The 11569-nt window shown below is 53.2% G+C and overlaps 1 protein-coding gene across 1 annotated transcript; it reads left to right on the forward strand.

The window, feature by feature from the left end:
- The first annotated feature begins 1539 nt into the window (after positions 1–1539).
- Positions 1540–2410, forward strand: LOC132349679 (protein BEX1-like). Its single transcript, XM_059898273.1, has one exon. The coding sequence runs from the start codon at positions 1771–1773 to the stop codon at positions 2155–2157; it is 387 nt and encodes a 128-aa protein (XP_059754256.1). The 5' UTR covers positions 1540–1770; the 3' UTR covers positions 2158–2410.
- Positions 2411–11569: the final 9159 nt, after the last annotated feature.

The raw sequence follows: 11569 nt of genomic DNA on the forward strand, positions 1-11569 counted from the left end.
CATTGGCCAAAGCAGGACAACAGCTGAGTCTAATGTAAACTCTTCCCATGGGAGGCACTGGAAGCCAATTAGGAGCAAGAACACAACCTACTGCAGGTCAGAACCATCCTGGGGACTCAAGCCAGCTCCCTTCAAGGGAGCTGTCTTATTTCAGAGTCCAAGTCTAAAAGTCACCTCCTCTAAGAACCCCCCCCCGGGATTGACCCTCCGAGTCAGGATTAGTGCTCTTCCTCTGTGCCCCCATGCCCTTTTGCTTTTCTCATTCCATACCAATCATGCTGTGTGTGATGTCTGTTAATGTGTGTGAATCTCCAGGCAGCAGCCGGCTCCTGAGAGTTGATAGCATGCAGCTCTTCCCAGCTCCATGGTCAGGGACATCATGTGGGCAACTTGAACTTGGCCAGGTTGGAGTATTTACATCACAGAAAGTAATAAATGCTACAAATAAGGACTATTTTCCTCCCGCAGAGGCAGCAAACACTTGCCATCAGTCACTGCCCTGGAGTATGGACAACGTGAGGGCCAGGTGTGCCGTGCTCGCCTCTGCCTTCCTATAGGGTCTGGCAGGGCATCGGCTCTTCCACAAAGGATGACTGACGGCCTGAGTGAGTGGGGGAATGAATGGGTGCATGTTTGGGTAATGGGATAGAGCAGTGAATGAATGTATGTCTGGCTGGATTGGAGTTCCCAACTGTGTCTCTCTGCTCTTCCCCTGGGATCTCTTCCTCCTCCTCCCTGTGCTCATTGCCCCAGGGGAGGTATGTGACAGGCAGAACACAGAAGGCCTGCAAGCCTTCCTGGCCTTTGTTCTCCAAGTCTCTGAGCTTGTGGAATTGAGAGAGTTTACAGACGAAGTAAAGGGGAGAAGAGGGATCAACAGACTATCTTGAAGAAACATAAAGGGGAGTCGAGGAGAAGCACAGCCAGGCCTGTAGGTCCTAAGCGGCTTTGCTGGGAGGTGATAAGAGCCTTAGGAGGAAGGGCTGTGGGGTGCAGCCAGGACACAGTGCCCTGGAGGTGGCAGAAGGTGGCCAGACATGCAGGGTCATGTCGGGGGGGCCTCAGATGCAATCAGTGTGGGCCAGTGCCCTGCCCCCACCCCGCAGCTTGACATCATGTAATCCCCGAAACGTGGACTGACCCCAGGAACATGGGGTAAGAAATTAGGCTATAGGAAACAAAGAAAGTGACGTTTCTTGCCCCCTTTACTCCCATGCTGGTTCACGAGATTGACACCTGAGGTTTATACTTGCCACTCACGAATGATTTAGATCAGAGGTGGGCAAGTGCTTTGTGTAGAGGGCCATATAGTAAATAATCTCAGCTCTGCCGGCCATACAATCTCCTTCACAACTGTTTAACTCTGCCATTGCAGGGAGAAAGCAAGCACAGACATACATAAATGAACAATGTGCTGTGTTCCACTAAAACTTCATTTATGGACACAAATTTGAATTTCATATAATTTTCATGTGTCTTAAAATATTCTTTTGATTTTTTTCCCAACCATTAAAACATGTAAAAGAGGGCGCACGTGACCGGCCCGCGCCAACTCGCACGTGCCCGCTCTAGTGTTAGACCCGGCTGTTGGCGGTCGCTCGCTCCCTTCTCGGTCCCTGCTCCCGGTGGCCCTGAGGGAGTGTGGGCCGGGGTCGGCCCCCAAGAGTACGAGGCGCGGGGGCAGCAGGTCTGCGAGTGGAAGTGTCGCGGCGGCACACTTGCAGCAAGAATCGGGAGGAGCAGGAGACAGCGAGGATAGGCCCAGGAGCAATGGCGTCCAAAGGGGAACAAGCAGTAAAAAATCTCTACATGGAAAATGCCAACCAGGAGAATGGAAACAAGGATGAAAAGGGGCAAGATGCTAATAAAGGAGAGCCTTTCGCCCTCCCTTTGGAAGCTGGTGAATATTGTGTACCTAGAGGAAATCGTAGGAGGTTCCGTGTGAGGCAGCCCATCCTGCAGTATAGATGGGACATGACTCAGAGGCTTGAAGAGCCACAGGCAAGGATGAGAGAAGAGAATATGGAAAGGATTGGGGAGGAGGTGAGGCAGCTGAGGGAAAAGCTGAGGGAAAAGCAGTTGAGTCATAGTCTGGGGGCGGTTAGCACTGACCCCCCTCACCGTGACCATCATGATGAGTTTTGCCTTATGCCTTGAATCCTGATGTTTTCCCTGAAGTTAGTAGGGAGACACACCTGCTTCCTAAACTTACATGTTTGTGACGTACCTTTGTTGTAAACCTTTTGGTGTTACTTGTTTCTTGTGGGTCTCCTGTTACCAGCTTCTAATTGAATGTTGTGTTTCTGACCCAATCTGTAAGTTTCTGTCAGCAGGAGAGTTTTACCTATTGCATGGAGAGATGTTCTTTATATATTGTGAAGTCAATAAAGCAGTTTAAAAAAGCAAAAAAAAAAAAAAAAAAAAAAGTAAAAGACAATCTCCACTCACAGGCGGTGCCGGATTTGGCCCGTGGGCTGTAGTGTGCTGACTCTGACCCAGGTGACTGGGTGTGGGGAAGAGCTAGTCCATCAGCAAGTCAGTAGGGTAAACACACCTGGGCAGGGGGGCAGAAAGCACACTTGCCTGGGGGGACACAGCATGAACCTGTCTGGAGGGGGGACGCCCCTTCCTCTCTCCCTCTGCACCCCCCTCCCCTCAGCCCCGCTCTGGCTCCCCGGGCCCTTGTGCATTCCGCAGTTGTCCATGGCGCTTGCCTGCAAGAAGCTGGGCCCTCTGTGGGCGGGTGGCCGGGCAGCTGGACTCAGCACGGCGGGCGGGCAGGCCGTGTTCAGTCTCCGGGAAATGAGTGTGGACACGGCTTGGGCCCCGTGGGGCGGCCCACCCTGGTCTGCCCAGATCAGGTTCCCGGCGGCGTCTGAGCACTGTAAACACGGCGGCTGGACAGGCCACCTCTCCTGAGGCCCACTGAAGGCGGCCCTGCCCAGGGGGAAAGCAGGATTGGGGCTGACAATTTGACATAAACCACGGGGCAGTGTCCGGTGGCTGGGGAAGCCTCGAGACCCCCTCTCCAATGCTCCCACGCTCGCTCTCGAGGCAGCTGCTCCCAATTACCTTCTCCTGTGGAGCCAGGGGTCTTTGGAATGGGGAGGCTCCCAAGAGATTCCCTAGCTACCCCTCCTGGTAGAGGTAGGGAAACTGAGGCCCAGAGAGGAGCAGACACTTGCTTAAGGTCAGACAGGGGCTAGAGGCTTGGTCACTAGCTTCCCAAGACAGGGCTCTGGATCCCTCTCAGGGTGATCTAGAGAAGAAAGTCTCCTGGGGGGCACCTGGGACCCTGTCCCTTAGCCTTCAGCTGCCCCCTGAGGGGAAGGAGGTTCCTTTGGACCCATCCAGAGCACTGGAGTGGGAGTCAGGGACCTGATCATCAAGCCCAGCGCTGACCCCTGAGGTTTAGAATGCTCACTTCCAGCTGAGGAAACAGACTAGGAGTGGTGAAATGACTTGCCCAAGGTCACCCAGCTAGTCAAAGGGAGAACCACAGTTCAAACCCTGGCCTGTCAGATTTTTAAGTCTGTGCTCTTCATCGAGACACCTTGTTTCAGTCCCAGCCCTGGACTTGTGGGGCCCCAGGCAGGTCCATGCCCCCTGGGCCGCTGTGGGTGGTCTCCAAGGGCTCTCCAAACTCTTGGGATGCTGAGCTTGCTGCCCATCTGAGGATACCTCTGCTGTGGCTGAGCTGGTGGTCTGGATGCGCTTATGCAAACCCCCACCCCTCACCTAGTCCCGCTGACATCGTGGGAATCTCATGCCTTGGGGCAGGTCCTCCTGCCCAGGACCAGGTAGACTGAAGCAGGGCAGGTCTCAGTTCCCTTTCCCGTCTTGCCCCAGGTCCAGCGACTGCCAAGCCACCTCTGTCACACACAGGCAAAGCAGACACATGGGCAGGTGTGCTCCATGCATTTACATGCATAAGGGAGTGGACATGGGGAGTACAGGTGATGAACACCTACTGTGTGTCAGGCTGGTAAATGCTTAACCCATGCCGTTTCTCGTGTGTCTTGTAGCCGGGCAGCTGTTCCCATGGGAGCCCACCCATGGTAGATGCAGGCACACGCACACTGACCTGAGTGTGCTATCAGGTGCACGGACACTCACACGCGCCAACACTCGTATCCGCTTGACGTGCACACCAGCTCTTGTGTCCAGGTATGAGGACACACCTCCCACACGTGCATCCTCTCTCATACTTTTCCACGGGCAGCTCTGGCCGGCGTGCCACCACCTGGACTTGGGATTAACAGTCTTCTCTGGGGTCTTTCACCCTCTTGTTCTTGACATATTTCAAAGTTCTATTCAGAGTTAGATCTGAGGGTGGGGAGCTGGGAGCCCTGAGAGTGGAAAAACAGGCGATTTGGAAAATTCCTGTCATTTTTGGGCTCCGTTCAAAAACACCCATGGGAGCCACAGTGGTGTCTGCCGACCTCCAGCCTTGGGCTGGCCCACTGCCGTGGGGCAGGCCTGCCGCCTCCCCTGGCCCGGCCCAGCCTGTTCTCTGACACCAAGCCCACCACAGTCTGGTTGCCTCTCCCCCATTGAGGGGTCCTGCTGGAGAGCCCCGTGCACGCTCAGCTCACTCCTTCCTGGACCAGGCCACCCCAGCTGTGCATGCCCTACTGTAGGCTGACGATAACAGCAGTGGACGCCGAGTACAAGCTGACTGCTCTAAGTGTTTAACACATATTGCTTTATTTTCACAACAAACCTATGCAGTATGAGCTACGGCTATATCCATCTTACTGACAAAAAAACTGAGGCACAGAGAGATTAAGCAACTGGCCCTAAGTCACACAGCCAGAAAGTGGAAGAGCCAGGATTCACATTCCAGTGATCTGGCTCCAGAGTCACCGTCTTATTCACTCCACTGTGCTGCCTCTTGGGACACAAGGCAGGTTAACCTGGAGAGGTGCCAGGACCTCAGAACCTTAGGTAGGGCCAGGAGGAGAGGACTTGTACCTTTCGTGGGTCTACTGTGTGCCAGGCCCTGTGCTGGGAGTGCCCACTGGCCTCCCTGGCACCAGATTCCACCCCACAAGCTATTCTTGACACTGCAGTTGGAGGATCCTTCCTAAAGCGCAAATGGGCCCTGCGGGCTCAGCCCCTCTGGATGGTGCGGTCTCCTTCAGGGTCCTGAAGGGTTCCCATGGGCAGGGCTGCGAGTGAGAACGCCGTGCTGACAGTCCTCTGAGGTCCTGCAATGGCCGTGGCAGCAGCCCCAGGAGCAGACGCATCTTTGTCTCCAACCCTGCCTGCCTGCGCTCCCGCCTGCCATCCACATGGTGGAAATGCCGAGGAACAAGGGCCTTCCTGTCTTCCCCTCTTTCCCCCTTTTCTAAAAATAAGCTGGAACCTTCCCCTCATCTGCCCCCAATTTTCTCCTGCTTGACCCCAACGACCCTACACCCTCAGATGAGGCCACATGTGTGCCCACTGCTGGACAGATGGGCCGACCCCGCGGTGCAGATGGTGGGAGCGGGGAGCCCGCCCTGGCCTCTGCCCCAGCCCAGTTGGCCCCTCCAGCTATGCCCAGAACAAAGCACTGAGCCAGCCCCTGGTCTGCGGGTGGAGTAAGGGAGAACTAGTTTATAACAGGAAGCTCCACCCGGGTTTTATGAGCTGTCATGATAATAATAATCATCACCCACATTTGTATACATTAAGCACTTTCACAACCGTTATCTCCTTTAGTGCATGCAACAAGTCCTTGAGACTGGTATTATTGTTAATACTTAGATTGAACAGATGAGGAAAGCAGAGAGGTTAATTTACTTCCCTAAGGTTGCACAGCTGGGAAAGAGCAGGGCCAGGATTCAAGTCCAGATCCTCAGATTTAAAATTCTGCCCCTTGACGATCTCCCTCCTGCTTGCTGACGTCTGTACCAGGCAGTAGTTCTGGTGCTTTGTGCCCAAGGGTCTTCATGTTTTTCTTTTAGCTGTTATTTATTGAGGGTCTTTGTGTGTGCTGGGCATTGTGTTTGGAACTGCACCGTAACTGGGGAGGAAGGAATCTTTCTAAAAAAATTTCTATTGATGACACCTGTGATTTTATAGAATGCCCACACTAACCCCATGATACAGGTCACACCATCACTCTTTTAAAGAGATGGAAATTGAAGCACAGAGAGGGAAATAAAAACCCAAGACCACACAGCTAGTAAGTGGCAGAGCCAAGGGTTCAAGCCTGAGAGTGCAATCTCTAAAGCCCTTGCTTTTAACCACCGTGCTCTACAGTGTGAGGAAGGAATGATTGAACTTATTTTGAGGAGGAGACTGAGAGATGTAACTCAGCTTGCCAAGGCCATTTCATTCTGCAGTAAGAGCTGGCATCGGGGTTTGGATTGAAGACTGCCTGACCCCAAAGTTTTTCTTCTGCAAAACAGTTCACAGTAGTTGGTATCATGTGCTTCATTTTAATTAATTAATTCGACAGCATCTTCCGAGTGTCTGCTCTGTGCCAAGCACAGAGATACAGGGGTGAACAAGACACACAGGTCCTGCCCTCGTTGGCTTCTTGATCTAGCGGGAAATAGACATGAAAATGGCAATTGTGGCGCAGGGTGATAAACCATTATTAGCTATAATAGCTAGCTTTGCACGGTGTTTATAGCTCACTGAGGGCCCCAAATAGAAATCTGGCCATTTCCATGTCTGCTGAAAATGGTCTAATGGCTTCCCCGTTGCTGTAGCATCACATCTGAGCCTGGGATTCAAGGCCCCTGTGATGTGGTGGAGCCCACCTCTGCATCCCAGTCCCCGGCTAGCCCCCTGCCCCACTTTGTGCTCCAGCACTAGCAACTGCTAGAAGTTCCTCCCACACAAGGGTGTTTCTCACCTCCATGGCTTCATCACGCGGAATCTCCGCCTGCAGTGCCTACTTTCCCACTCCCAACTTTCTCCTGGTTAACTCTTATCCTGCAAAACTCATCTCAGGTGGTACCGCCTCCCCAGGCTGGGTGGGAAGGAGTTTCCTGTTATTGGAGGTGTCTGAGCCAAGGATGGAAGATCAGGGCAGGGCGACAAACCACTTAACCTCTACGGGTCTCAGTTTCCTTCTCTGTAAAATGGGCCCAAGAATAAGCCTAACTATAGGAGAATAAAAGCCTTGCTAGGGGGAAGCACAGTAGCCTGTGGGGGCTAAGAGGAGGAGTATAAGCAGCCTTTGGGTCAGGAAAGCTTCCTGGAGGACTTCATATCAAGGCAGAGGCTCAGTGATGTTTTTTTTTTTTTTTTTTTAAAGAAATTCACGTTCTTTTATTTATTTATTTATTTATGACTGTGTTGAGTCTTCGTTTCTGTGCGAGGGCTTTCTCTAGTTGCGGCAAGTGGGGACCACTCTTCATCGCGGTGCGCGGGCCTCTCACCATCGCGGCCTCTCTTGTTGCGGAGCACAGGCTCCAGACGCGCAGGCTCAGTAATTGTGGCTCACGGGCCCAGTTGCTCCGTGGCATGTGGGATCTTCCCAGACCAGGGCTCGAACCCGTGTCCCCTGCATTGGCAGGCAGATTCTCAACCACTGCGCCACCAGGGAAGCCCAGTGATGTTTTTATTAATAGCAAATACTTACGTGGTGCATCCTCTGTGCGGGGTGCTGCTCCAGGCCCTTTGCAAGTGTAAGGTCATTGAACCCTTGTGACGGCTCTATGAGGCAGGCCCTGTCATTATCCCCGTTTTACACATTAAGAGACTGAGGCACAGAGAGATAAGGCAACTTGCTTGGGGTCACGCAGCTAAGACGGGGCAAAGCCTGGATTCTACCCCAGGCACTTGGCTCCAGCGTCCACACTCAAACCACCTTGTCATTATGAGAGAAAGAGCAATAGGAGCGGAGGGTGGGGTCCACTTAAACTCTGGGGCAAGCATCACTGTACTCAGCAGCACAAAGTAGAATGGGTGCCTTCATCCCTCCATGCTCCAGTGAACAGGCCATGCCCTCCGGACCCTCACAGGCCGGGGAACTCTTGCTCCGACTCCACTCACCCCGGGGCAGGGAAGGCCTCTCTGTGTGGGGCCCACCCAGGCACCTCCTGCTCTGCCTGGGCAATGGGGCCTCGTCTGGGGGGCGGTAGGTGGGCTCGCACCGCCTCATGCTGATAACGGCCCATCGCAGGCAGAAGAAACATTCTCCTTATTTCGCAGGCGAAGGAATTGAGGCCCAGAGAGAGAGTAAAGGACTGGGCAGTGTCCAAAAGGGCAACTTGAAGCTGAGATTCTGGACTCGAAGGCCAGAGCATCTCCTTAGCAACGGGGATACCCATCATTGCCATTTCCTGGCACTGCTACGTGGTGAGCAACGGATGGGAGAACCTTTGTCAAAATCTCGTGCTAGGTCTGCCCATGACACCTGCTCAGTACCTGGACACTCCCTTTCCTTCCCTCAGGAAATGGATGAATGAATGAGTGAATGAGTGTAGAAGTCACCTAGAAAGGGGGGAGTTGGCGGGGTGGAAGCTTTCTTGCTGCTGTGGACTCTTCCTGCTCTGCCGCACTTGCTGGCCTGGGCGGCTGAGAGCTGGTGGTGTCTGCTCAGCTCTGCCTGCTCTCCTCGCTGCCTCAGAGCTCAGAGCCCAGCGTGTTTATTCTTATTCATCTGACACCCCATCCCCCTACCTCCCAGCTTCCACGCTGATGTGGGGGTCTGGGAGTCAATGGGATTGTTCTTCTGACCTGGCCTTTGGACTCACTTCTGTTTGGAAGCCAGGGGGCACTACTCAGTCCGTGAAGAGCCGTGAAAAAAGCAACTCCCTTCCCTCCCCTCCCATTCGTAGGGGCTTTTCCTGCTTTCACAACACTTTTCCTGCCTGTGACCTAAGGTGATTTTCACAGCCCATTTTACCCGAGAAAAGGGCCAAGACAAATGAAATGACTTGCTCAAGATCAGGAGCCAGAACTCAGGACCTTTACCACAAAATCATGATGGTTCCCTGCCTCCCTCTCACTCTCCCTCCCTCCTCTCTCTTCCTTTTCTTTCTTCTTTACACAAATATTTATGTGGAGGGAGAGGGGAATAGGAGAAGAGAATAAGTGGGCATGATGGAGTGGAAAGAGTACTGGATAGGAGTCAGGAGCCTTGAATTCTGGTCTTGGATTTGCCACTAATTTACTATGTCACCTTAAACAAGTCGCTTTCCCTCTCTCAGCCTCAGGTGTTTATATTAATAACCTGGAGCAAGGGGCTGTCACTTCCATCCTTATACTTGGGAGGCTTGTAGTAAGAATAAATTGAACGAAGCAATACTTTGTTCTCACATCTGCTCACTCACCTGACTATCCAACATCCATCCATCCATCCATCCATCTATCCATCATCCTTCCTTCTTTCTATCCACCCATACATCCTCCATCCACTCCCCCATTCACCATCCCTCCCACCCATCCACCCATCCATTCATCCTTTGTGTCCCTGCTATGTGCCATGCACAAGAGAAAGACCATACTATTTATGGCCTGGTTCAACTGCCGTCTCCTACAGGTCCCTTCCCTTGTGGAAACTGACTGCCCATCCCTATTTCTTCCTGGACAATGTCGGTCCCTTTTGTCACGAGTCCTTAACTAGACAGGGAGGTCCTGAAAAGTGATGACTACAGCTGATCCATCTGAGTGTCCTCAGCATTGTCCAGCCCTCAGCATCAGTGATTGCTCTCTGAGTTCACAGCTGTTGAGCCCAACTCAAATCACAATTCATCCTCAGCTTTCTGGGACAGTTTGAACCAGAGTAAAGAACCTGCATGGCCAATATTTGCCTCTGATACCTTCTTCCCTTTGGGATCTTAATCTTATTCTCCCTCCCTCTTCAGAGATCCAGAGAGATTGCATCCAACCCAGGATTACACAGCAGGCATGGGGCGGTGGGCGGGATGGGGGAGGGGGAGGGGATGAAGGAGGGGGATTGGGGGAGAGGAGGATGGAGGGGCAGCCTTGAGACAGAAGTCTGATCTTCTCAGGCCAGTTAGTGATCCACATGGTCTCACTCACTGGGGAGCTGCCCATGGAGACCTGCCACCTGGGCCGTCAGCTCTGAATCACTCACCTCCCTGTCCATCTTTTCCTCCCCCAACCTGCCCAGCCAGCCCAGCTAGCCCTGCTGTACCAAGGTCCATCGGCTGCGCTGGCCAGACATTGGGGTTGGGTGGGGATTGGACGGTGGGGAGTTTGTTATTTTTCTGCTCAGGCCTACTCCAGAGTCACCAGACCTCTGCTGGCTGGTTGGGCTGGCCCATTCTTTCCTGGTTCTGGCCCGCTGTGGCGGTCCCCAGCGCCCCTCTGAGTGACAGGGGTCAGGCATCCTCCCAGTGCCTGCATCATGTCACTGGGAGCTGGGAGCTGGCCGCACAGCCTCTCTGTGCCCAGGGGCCAGGTCCCCGCAAGGAGAGTGTCCTTGATGGGCGGGCTGTCAGCAGAGGTGGTCTCACTCCTCCCGCTCCTCCCCGCTCCCTCCCTAAGAGTCTCATTAGCTCTCAGCCACGTTGGAAGAATTAGGGGTGTCTGGTAGAGGGAGGTGGCTGGTTCTCACAGCGGGGGTTGTGGTTAAGTCCTGACACGTTGGCACTGCATGTGCGCTGGCCATGGGCAGTGGGCCCTGGCTGTGCAGATGCTGTCCCGGGGACTCTGTGTGTACAGCCTGCCCAGAAAACCTTCCTCCCTGATTGGCCTCATAGCCTTTTTGGACCATGGAGAAGCCTCCAGTATTTTTCTTATAAATATTTTTTTCCTTTTTATAAATTTACTTACAAATGTATAAAAAGCCTGCCCTCGGGCTTTCTCTAGTTGCAGCGAGTGGGGCTACTCTTCATTGTGGCACATGGGCTTCTCATTGCAGGGGCTTCTCTTGTTGAGGAGCACGGGCTTTAGGCGCGAGGGCTTCAGTAGTTATGGCGCGTGGGTAGTTGTGGCTCATGGGCTCTAGAACGCAGGCTCAGTAGTTGTGGTGCACGGGCTTAGTTGCTCCGAGGCATGTGGGATCTTCCTGGACCAGGGCTCGAACCCGTGTCCCCTGCATTGGCAGGTGGATTCTTAACCACTGCGCCACCAGGGAAGTCCCTCCGGTATTTTTCTTTTTTTGCATTTGTTGTAGATTCTGCTCATTGCGTGTGGAAAGGCTCCACTTATTCTTGGGTCTTAGTTTGACATTCTCTGTGTGACCTTGGAGGAGCCCTTTCCTCTTCAGGTTTCCATTTGCTTGTGGGGTTGCTATGGTCCTAAAAGCCATTGAGTTGACTGCCTGGGACACAGATCTTCATGTTTATGAAGGGCCTCATGTCTGCTTTCTTTAACCTGCACAACTATCCTCGTAGGTGCTATTCTCATACCCATTTTACAGATAAGGAGACAGAGTCCCAGAGAGATTAAGGGACATGCTGGAAGTCACGTAGCTAGGAAGTGGTAGGGCTGAGATTGAAACCAGCTCTGTAGTATTACAAAGCCTGTGATCTTTCACCTTCTCTGTGCCCTTCCAGAAGTCCAGTGTTCTGCAGTTCTGGAATGCCTGCTGTCTACCTGATCCTGTGGGGCTGTGGGTAGGTGGGGGCCGAGGTTCCTGCCCTCATTGAACTGG

The sequence above is a fragment of the Balaenoptera ricei genome, chromosome 1, assembly GCF_028023285.1.
Source record: "Balaenoptera ricei isolate mBalRic1 chromosome 1, mBalRic1.hap2, whole genome shotgun sequence".
NCBI classification, from domain to species: domain Eukaryota; kingdom Metazoa; phylum Chordata; class Mammalia; order Artiodactyla; family Balaenopteridae; genus Balaenoptera; species Balaenoptera ricei.